Source organism: Cibotium barometz, chromosome 32 (assembly GCF_041138505.1).
Source record: "Cibotium barometz isolate CiBa-2024 chromosome 32, ASM4113850v1, whole genome shotgun sequence".
Lineage (NCBI taxonomy): Eukaryota > Viridiplantae > Streptophyta > Polypodiopsida > Cyatheales > Cibotiaceae > Cibotium > Cibotium barometz.
In genome coordinates this window covers 33,746,119-33,769,699 of record NC_141077.1, presented here as the reverse complement: position 1 = coordinate 33,769,699, position 23,581 = coordinate 33,746,119, and the positions used below count along the sequence as shown (strand labels likewise).

General features: G+C 49.7%; 2 protein-coding genes across 3 annotated transcripts in view; both read right to left on the bottom strand.

Moving 5' to 3' along the window:
- Positions 1 to 3,707: 3,707 nt before the first annotated feature.
- LOC147620111 (tetratricopeptide repeat domain-containing protein PYG7, chloroplastic-like) overlaps positions 3,708 to 23,581 on the bottom strand; it is a 108,918-nt gene continuing 89,044 nt past the window's right edge. Inside the window, exons 3-6 of one of the 2 annotated variants that reach the window (XM_086772300.1) lie at positions 21,297 to 21,366; positions 4,910 to 5,217; positions 4,359 to 4,505; positions 3,708 to 4,197 (exon numbers count right to left, since the gene is read on the bottom strand). In XM_086772300.1, the coding sequence (XP_086628426.1) occupies positions 3,922 to 4,197; positions 4,359 to 4,505; positions 4,910 to 5,217; positions 21,297 to 21,366 (801 nt within the window). In that variant the 3' untranslated portion in view covers positions 3,708 to 3,921. Of the gene's footprint in view, positions 4,198 to 4,358; positions 4,506 to 4,909; positions 5,239 to 21,296; positions 21,367 to 23,581 lie in introns of both variants that reach the window. The other variant, XM_086772299.1, reaches the window with a different exon arrangement.
- On the bottom strand, positions 9,932 to 14,965 carry LOC147620113 (uncharacterized). The gene is made up of 3 exons (XM_086772298.1): positions 10,829 to 14,965; positions 10,180 to 10,713; positions 9,932 to 10,062 (listed from the first exon to the last, which is right to left on the bottom strand). Exons 1-3 carry the CDS (start codon positions 11,500 to 11,502, stop codon positions 10,047 to 10,049), a joined length of 1,224 nt encoding a protein of 407 aa, XP_086628424.1. The 5' UTR covers positions 11,503 to 14,965; the 3' UTR covers positions 9,932 to 10,046.

Here is a 23,581-nt window from a genome sequence, read left to right as displayed (position 1 = left end):
TATGGATGGCCCCGTAGGCGCATCGGCCTGTACTCCTGCAAACCACTGGCGAGGCTAGGCTCACCCCCTGCCGCAGGAGCTCGTCTACCACGAGGAGTCGGAGTACTAGCCGAGGCGGCTGTCAGTGCGTCTAACCGTGTGGAGATGCTCTGTAGCATCGTGACTAAGTCAGCCTGGACTTTATTTCATATTATTCAGTTTTGCATTAAGATATTTAAAAAGTCCACTAGAGAGCTCCGTCTCTGTTAGAACGTCAACAGAGTCCAATAGGTCATAATCGTCGTCGTCATATTCCAAGAGGTCCTCCTCAGTCTCCTCGGCGACGTTGGTGTTCACGTCATTTGGCTCATCGGCCAGAAAGAGGCCATCTGCTACTACTGCGACCGTTGCGGGCTCGCTGGGTCCTAAGGCGGGGTCAACAGACGAGGAGGGCGCTGGTGAATCACGCGTGATCGACGAGCGCACTATGGCCTGACAATTCGATCGGGGTCAAACCCGCGACCGAGAACAAGAGACCTGAAAACCCTAGAGAAGTAGAAGGCGGTGGGGACACACTACGCCGACATATTTTAATTCTTACACAAATAAAAATGCGAGAACTCAAAAATTACAAAAACGCTAATAAAATGAGTAGTGGAGAGAGAATAGTCACCCCCCTTACAATCACCTGCGAGGACTGTCCTCGACTGCCGATTTGTGTTGCGCTGCGAGCCTCTATAAGCGTCGCTACTCCGGGATGCTCCGATCCGAGAGAAAGGTGCCTGTGTTTAAAAAAAATAATTGACAGTTACCATGCGAACAACCGTTTGGAGCCATAAAAGGCGACGGTCATCAAGTCTCGTGTGTCCCTCTGCGAGAACAGCTTCACCGAAACATATGTCCCAAATACGAATACCATCTCGCTGTGGGAACCAGCCCCTGGTGCCGTGTATAATTTTCCCCCCTCCAAAAAAAATATATGCGAGGACAGCCCCTTGCTGTAAATTTTTCCCCCGTGGGAACCTGTGCCTGAACCACCCTGGTGTTGGATTTTGTTATTTTATTTTATTTTATTTTTTTCATTCCTGCATCTGACCGGGCTGTCGTCGGCACTAGCCTGGCTGGCCGCCTGGGGGCTAACTGTCGACGCTAGCCTGGCTGGCCGCCGACAGCACCAGGCAGGCCACCCGCCGTCAGGACTGGCCGCCGGCTACGCTGGCTGGCCGTCTTCTCCCTTACAAGATTCCCACACACAGTGTGATATTACACAGTCGACCTCTTCTCCCACAGAGAATTAAACACAAAATTGACAAGCTTCAAAGCAAAAAACACACAAATTGCTTGCCTGCAAATGGAGAGCTTGGGTGTGTGCAAGGGAGAGAGAGAGAGAGAGAGAGAGAGAGAGAGAAAAGGAGAATAGAGAGAAAATAGAGGAAACCCTTCCTTCCAGCTATGGCCAACTTCTTCTGTGTACACGACTTCTTGCTGTAGAAGATGATGAAGACCTTTGGGATAAGGTTATCGCCCCAATTTTGATTGAGAGCCAATCATTAAACGGCTGGGCCCGCTTCGCACGCCACTCGCGATCTCGACGCCAAGCTCTGATACCAATGTTAGATCTGGCTATATAGTGTGTGGCCTGCCGTCCACACTAGCTTGGCCGCCCATAAGAATGAGGATTGTCCTCATCTCCCTGGCTATATAGTGTGTGGCCTGCCGTCCACACTAGCCTGGCCGCCCATGACTCCGCATGGGCATCCTGTCCCACTGACCCCCGGATGGCCACGTCCTCGACGCTCCAACCGAGGCGTTGACGCTAAAGCCTCGTCTGGCCATCCGGTCTGCCGTCGGTCACAAGCGTTACAGCCTATGTGACATGCTCCTTCGCAACAAACTTTGTTGTATAATAGTGCAAACTCATAGAAAAGTGAGTGACAAGAATGTTCATAATTACAAGCCTTGACATGCATTGAGAGAGAGTGTCGTAGTACTCCATGGCCGAGGATGCTTTTGACTAGCCAAGGGAGTTGTAGCCCAACAATTAGGTGTACTTAAACCAAGAGGTCCTAGATTGAAGTCCCAACTGGTGCTCCCCTTGATGACACCCCACATGGCTACAGCACCCATGGAAAAATTGCCTTCGGTCAGGACTCACCTTCAAGTGGGCACACCTTATGCCCCTACAAGAAGAGAGAAAAATTAGCTACAAGAAGGATTTTGACTAATCATTTTGTGTGGACTATCTCAAAACATTCTCATGAGCAAGCATTGATTCCTCTTGATCCTACTTAGGGCTGGATCACTGATGGTAGGATCCAAGACACATTGTCGTTATCACCTTCAACGCCCACTTGCCACATGTCAGACAATCTCCTAGTGGAACTGGTGTGTTCGGAACTTGTGTGACGCTCTTGAGACATCTACACTTCCTCACCTCCTGCCTCCACAGGCCCATCAAAAAGGGGATTGAGAGGAAAGAGAAGGGAGAAAGGGGGGGGGGGGGGGGGGGGGGGGGGGGGGGGGATGGGGATGCCATCACTTGCTAGGTGACAACCAATGACCAGAAGCAGCTTGTAACATTCCTTGTGCAAGGTTAGGAAATAGCCAATCACTTAGAATTTGATCGCGGCGAGTATCCAACAAGAATCCATGTTAACATCGTGCAAAATGTGGTAGCAATGTGTGATGTTGGGGGATTTCTATGAAGTACCTCTGAAATGAATCCAATCTCAAAATAGCCACAACTAAAAAGTTTGATATCTATGATCTACACATATTCATTGTCAAGAGCAAGTAGAAGGTAGTATACAAGGACTCACACGTGGATAATGAAGGGTGGAGGATCACAGTGGCTAGACAATGTGTACAAGATATAAAAAAGAAAAGGGCCAGCAGAAATAAGGGGGGAAGGAGCAGTGCTAGAAGAAGGGGAATGGGGACAGCAGTTGAAGCCTCCCATATATTTAAAGAGAGGACTCCAGGAAGCAAGCCACATGCTCCGATAACTGTGAAGAGCCTGGGCCGGCACTTTCTTTTACCTAAGCAGATCACTTGGGGAATAGACATCTAAAGAAAATATGCTTGAAGTCATTATTTTCAAGTCAAAGAAAAGGATTTATGCTCAAACATTTGATAAAGACGTTTGTAGAGTTACTGAAAACATATAAGAACAGCTGCCTTGTTATCAAATAAGCATCTGCCTTCAGAGCATGCTTGTTTAAGGAATAGTTGCAGAATTCCTAAAAGAAAACTACTCATATAAGAAAGATCTATATTCCTGCTATTTGCATCTGCCTAATTTGGTGGTTGTATAATGAGAACTGATTGGTCATTCCCTGGTGTACCCGACTATGCTTTGGTGGCCTGTCCATGGCTTTGAGAAGCCACTCTAACCTACAATTTTGTAGAACATTGTTTGTGCATACGAGTTTGCAAAAAGCACTTGCATCCTGGATGGAACGAACTTCTTGTTGTGCCCACCCAGTAGAGAGAGTATTGCACACCACCCACACCACAAAAACAGATGGCCAGACATAGATCAACTTAAGAGTATCTCCTGCTGCAGCTGTCAATTAACAGGCTGCCATCTCACATTATCCTCAATTGTAATCACACCCCCATGATGGCTGGCCTTTTCTTTTTGGTCAAAAATTTTCATCCTCAATGTACTCATTAAACACAACTGTCACCAGATACGAGGGTTACACATAATCCAACAAACGCAATGATCGGCGCACAACTGCTTTACAATCTTCATAACTACAGGAAGGGTTAAAAGCTCTTTCTACAAGGTATTTTAACATATGCCGACGGTATGTTGAAAATTCGTTAATAACCATACACATTATACATGCTCTTGACCACATGTTAAACCTTGCTATAGGTCATGAGGACATTAGAAACAAGGCGTAAGGAAAAATGGCACATCAATGATAGTTAGTTTCAATCATACTTTACAGGGACTCCTGCAAGCCGGTCCACTCGTTTTTTCAGTGCATCTCGATATTCCCTGGCCACACTATTATTTGGGTCAAAAAAGAGTGCCTGTTCGTAAGCTTTCAGTGCCTTGGGCAGATTCTTTTTCTTCTCATATGCACTGCCCAAGTTGTTCCATGCTACAACATACCCTGGTTGAAGCTTCACAGCTTTCTCATACTCTGCTATACCCTTGTCGATTTTCCCGTCACTAACCAAACTAAATCCAAGAGCATTGTGTACCTGAGGAAAACAAAAATGGAAACTGCTAAAATTGTGAGCAACATTGCAACCTCAAAAGCTCATACGTGAACCATTCTTGTAAAAGCTTGTAAATCACAAACAAACCAAAAAAAATTGATTGCAAAGAAAGGCCAAGCAAACAATATTAAAGACCACAATACCTGAGCAAGATCCTGGGGGTCTCCATCCCACTTTTGAATTGCTTGTTCCAAATATTTTGCAGCAAGCACAAAGAACTTTTTCCTCAGCATAACTGCTCCAAGCTCAAAATATTCCACAGGTAATGCTTCACCAGTTCGAACTCGATCCTGCAATAAAAAGTACAGCATTCTGTAAAAGACCCTACTTGAACAAGCATATAGGGCAAGGGAATTGTGTGTGTGTGTGTGTGTGTGTGTGCACATGCGCCTAATGCGGGTGGTGCAGGGGTGCGGGTCATGCAGGCAGGAGAGCAGGCAGACATGCAGCCTGTGCCCGTGCCTGTGATCAGACTTTTAACATTACATGCCCCCACTAGGTTAGCCTGGTGCCGGGGTGTGGGTCATGCAGGCAAGAGAGCAGGCAGACACCATGCCCATGCCTGTGATCAGAGCTTTTAACATAATATGCCCCCACTAGGTTACTTCACACTACAGTACTTGCACCTTTGATTAAAAGAAAGAAATTTCAACTCTGAAGGTTAATGCAAAATTGAACATTACTTCCAGCGCACCTGCAAGACTTTCGCTGCTGACTCGAGCTCTCTGCGAATCAGAAGCTGTCGAACGACAAAGAAACTACCCACTCCAACCAAGCCAAGTAGGGCTGCAAGATACAGTACTTGTACACCTAGCTCTGACCCAGCACTTAAGTCACCATATATCATATCTAACTCCTGATTTGAAGACTCTGCATGAGCAGAATCTGTGAAGCTCAAGAATGCCGGAAAATTGATGAAGGCAGCCAAGAGAACATATGAATACCATCTGTTTGCCAGCTCCATCTTCTTCGCGTAACCTCTGCTTAACAGCTTGTTTGCTCCTGCTTCAAATTGTGGCAGCCCTGTGAGCATGAGCAATAATCAAGCATTGCAAACAACAAAACAATCAATTAATGGAACTTACCTAAAACAGCTTTTCAAAAAACAAGCAACACATCAAAGCTGCAAGGAGAGCAATGCAATGCCCTTTAAGACCATATGATGATCAGTGCAGTCTGGAGTCTTCTACATAACACAGTATGATACAAAAAAGAGGCATTTATACTTTGTAACCTTTACCGATGACTACTCTAGATTTGCTTGGGAAAGCAAAATCTGATGTATTTGCATGTTTGCAGCATTTTGTGGTACAAGCTGAAAATCAAACAGGTTGCAAAGTGCAGACCCTCCATATAGATTGAGGGGGGGCTTTTATGGCAGAAAAGGGCATAAGGCATCAATGCATGATGCCATACTCTCCTCAGCAAAATGGTGTTGCTGTGAGAGAAAGAACAGGTCATTGATGGAAATGGCTAGATGCATAGTTAAAGGCAAAGGCTTGCCTCACAAATTCTGGATGGACGCAATCATGTGTGCTACACATGTTGAATAGATGCCCTACCAAAGCATTGAATACCATAACGCCATATGAGGCCTGCCACAAGAGGAAACCTAAAGTTGATCACTTCAGAGTTTTCAGATGTATTGCTTATGTACATGTACCTTAGCAATTGTGAGGTAAGCTTGATAACAAAGCCACTAATTGCATGTTTATGTGTTACACTAGTGGCGGTAAAGGGTACCGTCTCTTTAACCCTTCCACACAGAATTTTGGACAGCAGAGACGCGTTTGCTGAAATTCAGACCAACAGACAGCCACCTTCAGGCCCACATAACATGTTTGAAGGGGACTTCTCCCATTGGGAATTGATGGCACAACAGATCAGCCATCAACTTTGCCTAATGGACAGCATTTGGATACTCAAAATCAACCCATAAATGAGCTCATTACACCTCAAAATGTAGAGGAAGCAATGGAGGAAGAGTGGACAGCAACGGAAGAGGCTAGAGTTGTGCCTCGTTCGCTGCTCCATACCTTACAGGAAAGCAAGCTTTCAGCCCCACTTGGTAGCAGGACACAGGCTAGTTCACGTAATGCAAGAGAACATGCACATGTTGCTTGCATGAGTACACTTTGTGATGCAAATGAGCCATATTCATTTGAAGAGGCTCATGAGGATGAGCATTGGGTGAAAGTCATGCAAAATGAGATGTATTCTATTCACAAAAACAACACATAGGATTTGGTAGACTTGCCTATTGGCAAGAAATCGATTGGTACAAAGTGGGTGTACAAGTCGAAAAGAAAGTCTGACGGTACCATTGACAGGTACAAGGCTAGGCTTGTGGCCGAAAGGTATGCCTAGAAAAAAGGCACGAGACTTTCGCACCTACTTCTCGTATGGCCACAATTAGATGTGTTGTTGCATTGGCTGCCCATCATGCATGGATGGAAAGTGCATCAGTTGGACAAAAAAACAGCTTTTCTCAATGGGGATTTGCAGGAAGAAGTTTATGTAAATCAGCCCATTGGTTTTGAGATGCATGGTCATGAAAGTAATGTATGAAGGCTTCGAAAAGCACTTTATGGTCTTAAACAAGCTCCCCAAGCTTGGTATGAGAAGATACATACTTATTTGACCAACCAGGGCTTTCGCAAGAGTCCAATAGAGAGCACCCTCTATGTGAAAGAGGATCGAGGCACTTTGATTATGCTCATTCTATATGTGGATGACATGTTGCTAACTGGGAATGATAAGGAGAAAATTTCAGCCTTCAAAGCTAAATTGCAAACCTCATTTGAGATGACAGATTTGGGATTGTTGCATTATTATTTGGGCATACAATTTGTGCAGACAGATGTTGGGATTTATGTACATCAATCAAAGTACATTCAAAAGCTGTTGCACAAGTTTGGGTTTCAATTTTATAAGCCCATCTCTACTCCGATAGAACCAAGGCTCAAATTGAGCGTGTATGATATTGGAGAGCCTTTTCATATAAGTGTTTACAGCCAAGCAATGGGCTGCCTCATATACTTATGCAACACACGTCCGAATATTCAGTTTGGGGTTTCCCAGTGTAGGAAATTTATGAACAACCCAAGTACAAAGCATTGGCAAGTAGTGAAGCGGATCTTCCGTTGTCTTCAGGCCACCCTAGATCTTACTTTGGTATACCCCCCGCCGCGGCGGGGGGGGGGGGGGGGGGGGGGGGGGGGGGGGGGGCGCAAGGCGGGTGACTATGATACACGGCAATCCACCACTGGAAATGGTTTCTTTTTGGAGCATTCATGCATATCATGGTTGCGCAAAAAGCAACCCACTATTGCCACATCTACTTGTGAGGCTGAGTACAAGACAGCCTTTACAGACACAGTAGATTGTGTATGGCTGAGAAGATCGATGGCCGATCTTTGTGGGCATCAACAAACACCCACTGTCATACTCACTAACTATCAAAGTGCTATAGCCGTGACACGAAACCCAATGTTTCATGCACGTACTAAGCACATCGAGATTCATTATCATTATGTCAAGGAGAGGATACATGCAATGTTTCATGCACCTACTAAGCATATCGAGATTCATTATCATTATGTCAGGGAGAGGATACATGCAGGGGAGATTACATTACTTACTGCTCTACACAAGACTGTTGCAAATCTGTTCACGAAGGCGTTGCTTTTCACAAAGCTTTGGGCTTACTCTCCTACAGAGAGTGATCTATAGGAGAGTGATCTCCTACCGACCTTGTACAAGTTCACATGACCACTACAGGGGGGATTTATTGCCATATATGATATGAGTAGTGCCACATGTGAACATGGGCTAACCAATTGCGACTAGATCATGAAATGGCTTGATCGTAGTTTCGCGGCCTACAATCTGATCAAGAGTGGTTTGTCTTTTGCAAGACTTGGATCTCTCTCAGTTGCAAGTAATAGATTAGAAGGTCGCGCGGGGAGGGATTCCTCATGGGCACCACCCAAAAGATCGATACACATGTTCAAACTATCGTGTCCTTGGACTCTACATGGACACCATCCATGAGATCCATACACATACTCAAACCAGACACAGACCAAGGTGAGACTTGTACAAGTCATTAGTTAGAAGGTTAGTGACATCATCCTCCCCCCCCTCTCCCCCCCCCCCCCCCCCACTGACATGATATGACGACTCATTGAGAGTAGTATCAGATGATTTATGGGCGGTGCCCGTATGGATACTGGCCAGGATGGCCAGGTGGTATCTATGGTGTATAGGATAGTGGATGGGTGATTCACCAAGTCAACAAGTGCTTATGCATATTTGATGGATTAACTAACTGTTCTTATGCATGGACATTGCCTGGTATTTCTGCATGTGACTTGTCTATGGGACCGGGGATGCATGGCACCCTGTGGACGCGTGTGTGCATGACTTGTTTGAATCTTATGCACTACCATAGTTGCCAGGTGTTTCATGCAACGTGTTTCATAAACGTTTCATTCATTTTCCAAAAGTTTCAAAAACGTTTCATATAAAAAGGGGGGGTACAAGCCTCAAAATTTATATACAGGTTTATAATATGTAAAAAATATGTTGCCTTTCCTGCAAAACAATATTAAACATGCATAATTTACACATTAAAACATGTTTACAAGCTAAAACTAAAGAATTTGGGCGACCCAGTTACAGTGGGCACCCAACTCAATCACTGACCAATTGGCATAAATAAACTTGCAACATCAAGAATCAAGATCTGGATTTCACCATCAATAATGGCACTCAAAGTGATCACAAAAAGTTTGAATCTTGAGCTGATACCAAAAAAGTAAACTGAAGTCTGAAATACATAGTAAAGCATGCTGAAGCCTGATAGATGCAATAATGCATGAATGATGACAAATAGTAAACTAGAGGAGCTTGATAGCCCCAAAGACTACAATCCTCAATATGGAATGTGGGCACTGCCAACTGGGCACTCAATCCTCAACATCCTCGATGTCCTCATCAGTAGTCTCCTCAATAGACTCAATGTCACTCTCAGAAGAGCATGATGCTGGCTCAGCTGCCCCACTCATCTCAGCTGCTACACTAGTACTAGCACCTCCTGATAATGCTACTGTAGATGCTCGTGTGCCATGAGCAGGTGCCATCAACTCCTCATACAACATGGCATATATGTCGCGCTCCTCGTGAGGAATCTCTGGGACATCTTTCATCTTCTCAATGTCGATTTTATCGACATTGACCTGACGAGCCTCTATCGGATTGCCCGACTGCTCAATTAGGCGGAGATTGCAATGGCAATACACCAACCGCTCCAACTGAGCAGTAGACAACATGTTCCTCTTCTTTGTATGGAAGAGGGCCCATGTGCTCCAGTTCCTCTCAGTAGGACCCGAACTGCAATCCTGTGAGAGGACTTGAATGGCGAGGCATTTCTGCCATTAAAATACAGAAACTTGTACTAAAGTCTAATTATAATCATCATTGATCAATGTATTATGTAAATAACAGACTTGTCTTTTAGAGTTGTACTCACCAAGTGAGGGCTACTGATCCCATACTTCTCCCACCATGAGACTCGCTGAAGTTGTCTCTTGCATGCATGCAGTCTGTCTACCAAATGCGTGGCTGGCATTCCGATACACTAGCTGCTCATCCTCCAACCGTCTCATGAGCTCCACGTCTCCTCCTGTCCATTTCTCAATGTAATCTTGCCATCCATCTTCCAACTCTTCATTAATATATTGGGCCTCACTATGCCAGAGAGAGTACAATATGTGGGCAACCGCGTGGATTGGTCTATGGAACCAATCCCACCGGTCATTCCAAACCCGTCAAATGTCCTCATCCCTAAAAATTAGCCATTATGATCAAAGCTATTAGCTTACTCCTACATGCTACAATAGATCATAGTACGATACAGCTTACAAGTTACAACAAGAAGGCAACTAGTTGGAAGTTCAGTACCTCTCATCTGTCAAGAGAGTACATCGGTTACGAGCCTCTCCAATCCGGTCCATGAACTCGTACAAGAGTCCAAGAGTGCTGCCCTCCATGTCAGTGATGCGAAGAACACTATAGATTGGTTGAGGAGCGCTCAATAAAGCCTCTGCCTCCTTCCACCAATCTTCTTGCATCACTCTGCGTGCGAAAGCAACTGGCTTGTCTTTTAGAGTTTTACTCACCAAGTGAGGGCTACTGATCCCATACTTCTCCCACCATGAGATTGGCTGAAGCTGTGTCTCTCGCATGCATGCAATCTGTCTACCAAATGCGTGGCTGGCATTCCGATACACTAGCCGCTCATCCTCCAAGCGTCTCATGAGCTCCACGTCTCCTCCTGTCCATTTCTCAATGTAATCTCGCCATCCATCTTCCAACTCTTCATTAATATACTGGGCCTCACTACGCCAGAGACAGTGCAATATGTGGACAACGGCGTGGATTGGTCTATGGAACCAATCCCACCGGTCATTCCAAACCCGTCGAATGTCCTCAACCCTGAAAATTAGCCATGAATGATCAAAGCTATTAGCTCACTCCTACATGCTACGATAGATCATAGTACGATACAACTTACAAGTTACAACAAGGAAACTAGTTGGAAGTTTAGTACCTCTCATCTGTCAAGAGAGTGCATCGGTTAAGAGCCTCTCCAATCCGGTACACGAACTCGTACAAGAGTCCAAGAGTGCTGCCCTCCATGTCAGTGATGCGAAGAACACTATAGATTGGTTGAAGAGCGCTCAATAAAACCTCTACCTCCTTCCACCAATCTGCTTGCATCACTCTGTGTGCAAAAGCAACTGCCTTCGGGTGCTCATGGTCCTCCCAGCTCATCCACTCTCGACTAACCACTATGCGCATGAGTCCCTGTCGGACTCTCACTACCCTCTCAACCACAATGAACATATATGCAAACCTGGTTTGTGAGGGCTTAAAAAGCTCAAGGTCACTATTGGCACAAAACATTGCCAAGACCTTGGGCCTCTTGGTAACAAACTTCACCAAGCTACGCACAGTGTCAAACATGTCATCAATCCACCTAATCTTGGCAAGATCTTCAATGAGCAAGTCCAGGCTATGGGAAGCACATGGAGTCCATACAATCCGCAGGAACTCATCCTCTAGCATCCGTCCCATAGAGACACAGCTGCTACCATTATCAGTGACCACTTGCACTATGTTTTGTGGGCCTATCTCCATGATAACCTCACGGAGGTGTGACCATATAAATGCTCCTGTCACCACTGTCCCAAGCATAGATGCATCAATGGCACACAAAAACATAGTGTCCTTGCAAGAGGACACCAAAATATTGTACACATTCCTCTTGCGTATATCTGACCACCCGTCACATAACAATGTGCAACCATACTTGCTTCAAGTGGCTTTTAATGGCTCCATCTCCACCTCCACTGCTTGTTGCTTTCTTCTGAGCTCTTTAGTGCGCAAGGTCTCATAGGAGAGTCCCTCCCACCCACATCCAATGCGGCTAATTGCCCTCATGGCCTTTTTCCATCGTGGTGTGCGCACAATGTGAAAAGACAAAGCACATATGATGAAAAGCCTAGTGAGTTCCCTAGTTGCATCTATAATTGCTTGCTTTTGCATGCTTGCTTAAATGCTTGCTCTCTTTAGAGAGGCTTTGGGTGCTGCGGACAAAGGGGTTCGTGTTGCCGTGGGAGTGGAACTACCAACACCCCCGTATGCTTTGATAAAGAAAGTGGGCGATCTAGCCTACAAATTTCTTCTACCTCCCCATCTCAAAGTACATGAGTGCATCTTCCTTTGAACCCAACCGTGTTCTCTTTGATGCCTCACATGTATACTCACTAGCCCCCATATCTCAAGCATAGGCCCACAACCGCGTCCTGCCAATTGCTGTCATTTCCACTCTTGTAGCTCGGCTTTGATGTTTGTAGGCACAAGTTTGCATGCACCAATGCCTTCCCCGGTTAAACCTGTGAAATGGGCCTTAACATGGATTATGGACCCTCCTGAGCAAACCCCACAAAAATTGCATTTCCACTTTTGTGTGCCTGAACCACCATTTTTAGCTACGGAAGTGACATGGGCCCACATGCCATCCTTAGTGCGAGGCATCTTGACAAAAGCAGGACTGGATCAGCACCCAGGCATGAAACCTCCCAAATTTCAAAATCTGTGTGTTTTTTACAAAATCGAAGAAAAAAAGCACAAATCAGCACAACCAACCTAAGAGTTGGGAGGCACGGAACCTCGAAAGTGTGGGAGGACCTGATTTGTGCAAGGCAGGAGCTCCTTCAATCAGTTCCCAGTCGCCTGCAGACGTTTTTCCAAAAAATGTGCTCTCTGGATAGAAAACGTTGAAAAACGTAGGATTTCCCAAGCAGCATGAGAGAAACGCGTTTCATTCCAATGCAACGTTTCGTTTCATTCAGATGGAATGAAACGCGTTTCATTGCAACTATGTGCACTACCTTGTGCCTTAATTCACAGTTTATTTTCATTTGTTACTAAGGTTTGTGTTGATAGGTACACACCACACTTAAAAACAAGACTGGACAGGTTATTAAATGTTTCCACACAAGCTAGACCAAATATTTAAAATACATGGACACTTGTAGAAAGGGTGCCTAGAAGATGGTCAACTATGTGTACATGGCCACCTACACAGCCCGTTTTAGCATGTGCAGGCCTGGAAAAGCTATGCCATATTTGCATGAGGACTGATTTTAGCTACGCTCTGATTTGAGAAGGGAGCAAGAGAAAAAGTGTGGGATTCTACAGGGGTGATGGACTTCATGTGTGGCTCTTTCCATGCTGTTGGCCAACCTCGTTTTGGGCATCTCCTCTAGTGGCTGATTGCACATAACTTCTTCTGAGACCATAGTTATGGGAAATGCCCGAAACAGCTGTTTTTGAGGGCCGAAACGAGTTTCGGGGTAGGTAGGGGACTGAAAAGTGTTTCGGTCACCGAATCGGTTGCCCAAAACGTTTCAGCTAATAAGGAAAACGTTTCTCCTTGCCGTTTCCCACAACACCACACGTTTCGGAGATCTTTCCACCCAAATCAACATGAACCAATAAGAAAATGTCACACTACAACAACTGATATCCATTTTATTCCCCTTTTATTCTTATAAACTATAAAATTCATGTCATAATGGGATCACATGTGCGTACAAACAATCAATTTTCTTTTTTTTTTGGGAAAAACGATCCTTCTATTAGTTAATGAGAAAACGCCATAAGGCTACAAAGCTCACCTCACAAGGAGGGAAAATAAACACAGTGAACACTTGAGCTCCACCCCCGTGGCTGGCCGCTCTCTGGGGGGGGGGGGGGCTACCTAGTAGTACATGTGGGAGGTGAGAAGAGCCAAACTGGAGGCCTGTAGTGCCAAGTGACATCCTCGCCCCTCGCGAGGAAGAAAGGGCCAGGCTGCCAAGTGCGGAGGAACGCCTTGCGGCGACCCCTCATGCGATCCGAGTCGCCCTGAAGTTTCCCCCAGTGTCCTCTCAAGGTGTGAATGATGTTCACCCAGAGGGCCTGTATGACCTCCGCCGGTGGAGTCGCCTGGCGGTCTATGGCCTCCCTACATCGGGCTCTCCATATGTGCCAAGCCGTCATGCTGCTGATCATCTCCCATCTATGCCCGTCCCCCTCCTGGGAGACTGCCGAAGAGAAGTCTGGCGTCGGAACCACCGCCATCGCCCTGTCAGAGACCTGGATGGTCACACTACCTGGGACGTCCTCGTATCCAAGGGCCGGGCCGCTGTCCGTGGCCCAAGCCACCGCACCCCACGTCACCATCATCTCACCTGGCAAGCCTGCAAAAACCATCCTGAGAGCGCGCTACCAGACCTGCTATGCCTCTCCCCCTCGGCTGAGTGATCACAGCCCATGCCACCTTGGCCCTGGCGGGCCGCCCGTTGCCACCGGACCAAAGAAAGTTCCTGATGAGCCTCTGCACCTGGCCAATGCACGCCCGAGAGAAGGCCCAGCAAGAAGTGATGTACCACATGGTAGCAAGCAGAACCTGGTTGGCCACAACCACTCGGCCAGCCAGAGATAAACGAGCGGTACTCCAATACAGAAGCTTCTTCCGAATGCTCAGAAGAAGGGGGGCTATCTGCTGCTCCGGAGATATGTCAATGCCCACATAGCATCCCAAATAGCGCACTGTAGTGCCGGGGGGCAGCCACTGAAACCCATCAACTAGCCTCCAAGTCGGGGGGGGGGCACAGAACTGACCCACAACCCACACGACTTGTGCCAGTTGATCAAAGCGCCCGAAGCTCTGCAAAACATGTCCATGGCTGAGGCGAAGCGACGGAGGTTCTCCTCCCCTCCCTGAAGATAGACAGCAGTGTCATCCGCAAACTCCGAGTCTAGGAGCTCCTCCGAGGTGCGGATGGGGAGCTGGAGGCCCCGCAAAACCTGTATCCTGTGCCGTCAAAAAAGTGCTCATGGCCTCCGCCACAAAAAGAAAAAGACAGGGCGCCAAGGGGCACCCCTGCCGCACCGAGCGCGAGAGCTGGAACCTCTCTCCGCGCACGCCCTGTATCAGCACCTGGCTATGAGCCGCTGTGTGGAGTGCAGAGACCCCACGGATCCACTGAGGGGGGAAGCCCATCCTCTCCATAGTGCCTTCCAAGAAGGCCCAGTCCACCCGATCATATGCCTTCTCGAAGTCGAGAAGGAGCACTGCCAGATCCTCCTGCCGAAATCTAGCCAAAGCCGTAGCCTCCCAGAAAGAGAAGATGTTATCCAGGATGCTCCTATCCTGGATGAAGCCTGTCTGCATGGAGTGGATGATGTCCGGAAGGTGAGGCTGAAGCCGCCTACTGATCGCCTTAGCTAGGACCTTGTAGGCCGTGCCTAGCAAGGTGATCGGTCTCCACTGTCTAATCTCCAGTCTGTCTCCTCCCTCTTTGGGGATCAAGTGAATCAACCCCTCTGCCATGTTGTCCGGCATGTCTCCCGACTCAATCTCCTGGAATGCCAATCTGAAACCCCTATGCAAGAGACCCCAGTACCTCTGGAAGAAAGCCACTGAGAGACCGTCCTCTCCTGGGCATTTGCCCCGAGGAAGTGCCTGAAGAGCCTCCTCCAGTTCCGTATCCGAGAAGGAGGAGAGAAGGGAGTGCTGCAAATGGGCCGGCACAACCGGTCTCGTGAAGCTCCAGACTGCCTCCCGAGCCTCTCTCACCCTGTCATCTGTTGGCTCAGCAGAGAGCAGATCCCTGTAGAAATCTGTGGCTATCGCCCGAACCCTGGGGGGATCCACCACTACCTGGCCATCAGCCTGCCGAAGACGCCTGAGACCCTCTCGTCTGAAGCGAGGCCCTGTCACCTCAAAGAAATCTCGAGTCACTCTGTCTCCAGCCTGTGTCCAAAAAGAAGCTTGAGCATGGAATCGGAAGTCCACCCTCCTCTCCTCGATGGATCTGATCTCAGTGCGAGCTGACTCCATCTGCTCTGAAATCCAAGGGCTCGTGGGATCCCTCTCCTGGAGTCTCTGAAGGGAAGCTAGACTCCTCCGCAGGCTCCTCTCTTGCTCTCTGAAAGCCTCCAGACGGTCCAAGGCAGCCTGTCTGAGCATCCTACTGATCTCTTGCAAACCCCTGGCAAGATCGCTGGCTGTCGATCCTCTCCTGAACTGAAGCTCCTGCCAGACCTGCTCAACTCTGGTCGCAATCTCGGGCTCCTCTATGAGACAATCTGGAATCCGGACGCTCTGGCCTCGCTCTCCTCTCATAGGGTCCTCGATCTGGAGAAGCACTGGAAAGTGGTCTGAAAACGAGGAGCCTGCAAGTATACCCACAGTGCCACCTCTATCACAAGCCCACTCATCAATGTAAAACCTGTCGATGCGGGAAAGGTTAACTCTTGTGGCCCGTCTATCCGAGCGCGAGAAAGATAAACTCCCCTGCAACCTGCCAAACTCCGAGAGAGTCCACGGATCCTAGCCTCTCACCTGCAGCACTAGTTCCTCCCAGGCAGCGAGCTCCGGCCCATGAATGGTCTCCTGGCTGCCCCCCATCCTGTCCTCTGCATCCTCCAGCATGTTGCAATCCCCCCCTAGGCACCAGTGGTCTGCCATGGGGAGGGACTGCCTAATGGTGCTCTAGAACTCGGCTCTCCCGGTCACCCCATTAGGGGCGTAGAAGTTGAGGAAGCCAATGCGGTCTTCCCCAACCCGAAGGATGATCCACTGCGCTCGACCCTGGACCAGAGTGCCAGAATCCACAACCTCGGATAGAAGCTGCTCGCTGACTGAGATGCATACTCCACCCTGGTTCCCCTGGGGGCCATATGCCGGTGACCAAAAAGCGTGACTCCTGCCTGGCAAGATCTTCCCGTAGGTGCGGGTACGCCCGGCAGAAAGGTGGGGTTCCTGAATGAAAAGGATATCTATGGGTCCTCCAACGAGAGCCCTCTGGATCTCCTGGCGAAGTCTGCCCCGACCAATGTAGCAGCGATGTCCACCAAGACCCTGGATGTTCCATGAGAGGATCCTCATGGATGAGCTATGGCAAGTGAAGCAGCCGCCACTAGCTCACCCCTCTCAACCGGCCCGGATGATCTGCCCTCCACTCTGTGATTCTTGGGCGCCGGCTTGGAGGGAGAATAGTCACTGTCTGTCCGGGTGCGGAGTCTCTCCAAAAAAAGGGTGACCTGTCTCTGTGTCCAGCCCCACTCCGCCTTCGCCCTGTCCAGGGCATAGGCGTGAGACCAATCCTCTGCATATATGTATCTAAAGGTAGGCTGCACCCTCGGGGCGGCATGGAGGAGAATCAGTAGCACCGCCTCAACTGAGGTGTGGACCGGATCCGCCCACCAATCTCCTATACCAAACAAGCTCATGCGGGCTGAGTGTAATCAGGTCTGCAATAGGTCCGTGAGCCCCAAGTCACTGAAGTGGTGAGAAAACTCCAGTATCTGATCACGAAAAACTTCCTCTACAGAGATGCAATCCCATGCTGTGTCTGGGGCAACACTGAGAGGAAAGGAGAAGGCCACCATGCTGCTCACCACTGAAGGAGAACGAGAGGGATGGCACACCACGCAAACTCGCAAGGGCGCGACCAGTGTCTCGAACGGGCCAGCATCCAGCTGGAGACACCTGAAAAAACCGTAATCCACTGGGAGCCCCATCACTCGCGGGGGGCCCCCAGGGGAGGCTGGAGAGAACTCTGTGGCGGGCGAAGCTAGGATCGCCATCTCCACCGGCCCGGAGTGGCGGTGGAACAGCCGCTGGACTGAACTCTGGCCTACCCAGCTGCGCTGCCCCGGGGCAGTGGGTGGTCTGGCGGAGTATCCTGGAGAGGCCGAGGGAGGGATGGTGGCTCGCGGAGAGGAGGGGGGAGAGCGAGGAGAGGATGGAGAGGCATCTGCCAGAGGATAGGTGTCAGGGGGGCCTGCCGGGGGAGGCGGGAGGGGAGGGGGGCTGGGGGGGGGAGAGGGGGGGTGGAAGGAGTGCTCTCCGAGTGAGGGGAAGAGGAGCCGGGGGTCGCAGAGTGCGGCCCGGGATCCTCAGGAATCTGCTCCATGGAGGGGGCGGGGCCCCCCGCGGGGGGAGGCGGGAGCGAGGTCTCCACGTGGGGGGCTCCACCGGCGGCCACAACGGGCACTGAGTCTCAATCCTCGTCCATCGGGGTGGGACCTGCTGGCCGCCTATCCCTGACTGGAGCATAAGTGCGGGTAGGTCCCTGGACGCCAGCCGGAGTCGCCTGTCCACCAGCCTGTCCGCCAGCCGGAGCTGCCTGCTGGCGTCTGCGACGGTCCCTGTGCGCCGGGCGTTTCCGCCGGCGAACCTCCTGCCATCCGCTAGCCTCCTGGGTCTGCACGGCATCCTCCGCCGGGGGCTGCTCGTCAGATGATGGCGCCTGCTGAGACGAGCCAGGGATGTCCGGTCTCTGAGGTGGATGGCCACCCCTCGGGCCTCCTGAAGGGGGTCCAGAGGCGGCAGAGCGTGAAGGATGAACCCCCTTGTGGGGACAGGCGTGTGCGAGGTGGCCCATCTCCCGACAGATGTAGCACTGGCCAGGGAGGCCCGAATACTCCACGCGCTGTATCAAATGTCCTCCAGAAAGACAAGGGAGGAGGATCGTCTTCGGGAGGGACTCCGGTGACGGAACCACAACACGCATGGCCGGGAGTCCTGCTGCCCGAGCTATCACTGAAGCTGCTGTCTGAGGCGTCTCCACCACCTGTCCGAACGCCTTGCCAATGGATGACAAGAGGGGCAAGTACTCCCTGCGAAGTCTAGGAAAGCAGATAGTGATGGGGAAACCTGTCGCGCCTGCTAGCGGGTCAGAAGCGGGGTCGAAACCGTGAGTCCATCGCGCCAGGAACGCCCTGGATGAGCGGAGGGCAATGGGGCTCCGAGCCAGCACCATCTGAGCTGCCTGGGGGGACTCGAAATCCACCTGGTAGTAGCCACGTCCCAAAAAATCGACGCTGACGATCTTGGCAGGCACGCCAACGAGGCTGCCTTGCAGAAGGTCGCGAAGCTCTCTCCGCATCGGACGGCTACCCACTATCTTGCAGACCAAGGAGGAGGCCTCAAGAGCGGATACTGTGGAAACAAACAACTGATGATCTGCAGCTGTGAACTCCAGACGGAGACCGGAATCGGCAGGGGTAGTCGGAGCGGCTTCCATGGAGTCCTCCAGAGGGAAAAGGCCAGAAACCGGGGTCACCAACGGGAGGGACACAGCCCTACGAGGAAACGGAGAGGCGGAAGGTTAGAGGATAGCGGGGGCGGAGCGGGGGGGGAGGGGGGAGCTGAGGCGGGGGGGCTAGCGGTGGGGGGAGGGGCGAGACGGAAGGGGAGGTGAGGGAGAAGGCGGGGGGGGGAAGAGCCGCGCAGCGGAGGAGAAGACGGGGGGGGGGGGGGGGGGGGGGGGGAGATGGCGGGGGAGAGAAGCGGGGCGGAGGAGAAGGCGGAGGAGAAGGCAAGCGAGGAAGGAGGCGGGGGGGAGAAGCGAGGCGGAGGAGAAAGCGGGGGAGGAAGCGAGGAAGGAGGCGGGGGGGGGGGGGGGGGGGAGAGATGGCGGGGGAGGAAACGAGGAAGGAGGCGGAGGAGGAGAAGGCGGGGGGGGAAGAGATGGCGGGGGAGGAGGCGAGGAAGGAGGCGGGGGAGAGAGGCGGAGGAGAAGGTGGGGGACAGGCGGGGGGGAGAGGGGGGCACGCGACGGCGAGAAGTAGCGGGAGGGGGGGAGAGGCGGAGCTCGCAGGAGCAGATCTCGCAGTTCGTTCCTTACAAACAATCAACTTTCAACCCCTGCCCTCTCTTATCCCTCTTTGCTGATGTGGCGTTTCCATTTCCGTATCGGCTCTCCTCAAAATTTTCGTTTCCATTTCCATTTTCATTTCTGTTTCCCAGTTTCCCTCAACTATGTTTGAGACACCATAACTGCTGGTCGTGTTGCTTTGGGGCTGCCACACTGGAGTACTACTATAGCTGGTCGACTACATCTTTTTCTGGGCTGGTCGAACTGCTCGAGAGCTGCTATATCTGCAGGACAATTCTCTACAGGGCTGGCCAACCTGTTTTCAGATGTTTGGGCTTCTCAAAGCTGGTCTAAATATCATACCTGCTGGTCGAGGGATGATCATGCCTGGCCAATCATGTTTTGTGGCTGTTTTGATGCTTCAGAGGCTCTTGGACATTTGGATGTTGTTCAGATCTGCGTGTGTGATCTTAAATAACATCAAGAGCACATGGTGGTTGTTTCTGTGTCGATGAAGCAGGGCTGGACTCACTGTGAAGACACTGGAGGGTTGAGGTGAGACACCTAACCATTTATGGGCATACGAATTGCATGCCCATAAATGATCGAGGGATGATCACGCCTGGCAAAGTATGTTTTATGCCTGTTTTGATGCTTCGGAAGCTCTTGGACATTTGGATGATGTTCAGATCTGTGTGTGATCTTAAATAACATCAAGAGCACATGGTGGTTGTTTCTGCGTGGATGAAGCAAGGCTGGACTTGCTGTGAAGACACCGGAAGTGCTGGAGAGTTGAGGCGAGACACCTAACCATTTATGGGCATGCGAATTGCATGACTGTTCAGATCTGCATGTGTGATCTTAAATAACATCAAGAGCGCTGGAGGGTTGAGGCGAGAGTCCGCGAGACACCCGAACATTTATGGAATTGCATGCCTGCTAGTACAGGTTCATGAGTGCTCTTAGCCTTGTGGACATACAAGCAGGCTCGTGAGTGTCGTTTGGCTTTGTGACTACTTTTATTTTGATCTTGTTTGGCACCATGGTTGTACTTGGAATACCTAGTGCAGGCCAGAGGTGCGGTTTGGTGGGGCGGGGTGGGGTGGGGGGTGTGGTGGGGGGCGTCCCATCTTCGGCACCTAGTGTGATGCACTGTGCAGATTAAATTGTGGTTAGGTTTATGTTGTTTTTTGTACAGTTTAGTGATTCCGAGTTTCGTGCATCCCCATTACCGCACCTACAAAACTGTCTTCCTTGGTTGCATCTATGAGAGGGTCCATCTTTTGTGCATAGTGCTTTACAAACCAAAAGTAGACACTATCAACCCCATCCAGGAACCTTGCACAGCCCACCCAGTGACCAAGTTGTAAATGTTTTGTTACATACACACACACACACACACACACATGTATAGGTATGCATATATGCACACGTATATGTGTATTCGTATGAATACACATATATGTAAATACATGTGTGCGCCGCACATGTATGTATACATGTGTGTGTTCAAAAGAAACATAACATATAAGTTCATATTTAAGTACATACATGTATGTATAAGTGAAATCAATATATCAATCATTATGCGACGTTAATGTTAGATCTTGATATAGTAATTCTCAAATATAAAAAGGATACAATATAGCAAAAACGATCTACTTGGATTGATCCTACAGGGCACATACCTCACTGGGCATATCAATTTTTTTGCATATCATGACAGCAAATATATTTCTTCATTGAATATTTAAATTGATAACTAGTTTTTTTGCAATGATCTTGTATTAGCCCACAGCATTGGACAGGTTTTGGATGAAGCGGAAAAGTTTCAACTTGTATCAAGAAGTACAGCACCTTTGTATAAAAGTTTACTTCCAAACTGTCTTGAACTACCTACTCCTTCAACGCTACTACTCAAGTACATCTGGAAAAAATCAGCCACACAAGGTGGTTAGAATCGTTAAATACCAAAAATTCAGGCCCCTAAGTTTAGTGATCTTTTACTTTAGTAGATTTAAAGGGGAAATTAGACTAGGTCACAAGGTAGAACTCAAAATAACGAGTATGAAATCTTAATTAGATGATGTCAATGACCCACATAACCTAGCAAATGAAAAAATCTAACGGATTTGAGCGGAAGCCTAGAGCAGGAAGCTCTCACTTTCCAGCTGCTGCCCACCATCACCTAGCCACCCATACCTTTCCCTTCACACGAGCCCTCCAAAGACCCAAGGGCTTCCCACCTTTCGCCCCCCCTCTCCTGCGCACTGCCTCGGTCAGCCTCTCCCTCACACCTGCTGACCCTTCTCATCCCCTAGCCCACCCACTTCTCCTGTTTCTTATTGTGCGACCTGTTTCCCCCTCCATCTTCCCCCCCACCATCACCACCAGTCCCCAGTTTTTGTTTCTGCTTTCCACCTTGGCCCTCCCTATCTCGCCTCTGCTCTCCCATAGCCTGCCCCCATTGCAGGCCGCCTGTCCCACCTCCTTTTCTGCCCCCATGTCAGCTGCCCATCCCTTTTCCTTTCCACTCTCTAGGAAGACATTCTTGTGGGGCTCCTTTTTGGGGATCAACGAAGGGCTAAATACAACCACAAAGGGCTAGATACAAACTCGCCTCATGTACAAGGCGGGAATCAAGTAATCAAAAGAGGGGAAAGAGACTTCTCCTTCGGCTGGCCACTCTATGAGGAGAAGGCCATCTCATACAAGGGGACCGGGAAGGGGGGGGGGGGGGTGTCAACCACGCATGTGGTCTATAATACCAACTAGGGTCACCACCTCTATCAGTAAGAAAAGAGCCAAGCCGCCAGAGCCTCAAGCAAGCTTCCCGCCGCTTCCGCATGCGGTCAAAAACACCCTATAGCTTCCCCCACCGACCGCAGAGGGTATGTATGATGTCGAGCCAGATGCTCTTGATAGACTTTGCAAGCGGAGTGTGAAACCGATCCCGTCAAGTGGGAAAGACTCAGTTGGACACCTACACGTTTAATAGCACAACTTTAAAACCACAAATATGAAATGGACAACTTAAAACAACTTGAAATTTAAATGAACAGAAATGGAAAGATGGACACCAGCACTGGGGCCGGAACGGGCCGACCCCCCCCTCAATATATGATATATTTATTGGGAGTATTTAAAGAATACAATGCTCCATGGGTTCTGAGAACCAGATCATGTCCATGCACATATGAAAACAGTACTAAACAAATAGCTCGAATTTCGATGTAGAAGCTCGAAGCAGATTGACCACTAGTGTGGTCCAATCGCTACGGTCCTGTGCTTTCACTGGACTCCGCAGAGAGCACCACACTGGTGTTCCGAGACCACGCACAGACAGGCGCTCTCGTACTAACGCCTGGCTCTCCCGATCTCAGCACCTTTGGACCGAGGTTCGCCCATATAGCTTGGACAACCCGGCACCGAACGGGTGTAGGCCGAGCAGGACGAATCTTTTACCAGATTTAAACATTAAATGCTTTACTCAAATCTGAAAAATCACTTACTTGTAGTTGGTTGATAAAAGACCAAAACTTGCGGAATGATGAAGCCACTCAGGTGATGCGAAGTCTTCCTTGTAGAACACCCGTGGAGATGATGTACCGCCACAAAGGACACAGCCGCCTGCTGGAGCACAGCCTGATAGTAATGGATACACAACCGCCTGGAGAGTAGTAAGCGCAGCCTGTGTAGAAGGAAAGCGACCGGCTGTAGAGGAGCACACAGTCGCCACAATTGGTCCAGAAGCGCAGCCTGGACAGCATACAGGTGAGGTTGCCAACAATAGGTGGTGGGCAGCCTGTAGCATGTGCTGTTGTAGAGCAGCCAGCCGCCTGCAGTGAGCACTAGCCCTGTAGAAGAGGAGGCGCAGCCAGCAGCCTGTAGTACAGATGCGCAGCCACCTAAGAGGGAACAAAGATTTGACCTGAAGTGGGGGCAGCCGCCTGTGAGGAAAGTACCACAGCCTGCAGGAAAACAGGCGCAAGGAGAAGAGCAGCCTGGGAAGAGTAGCCGCCTGCAGGGCAGTAGCAGCCAGCAGCAACAAGCCCAGTCGCCTGTAGAAGGGCAGGTACAGCAGCGGCAGAGTCAGCCGCCCCACAGTAATATGCGCAGCCTGTTTTGGCCGCCTGCTGCAA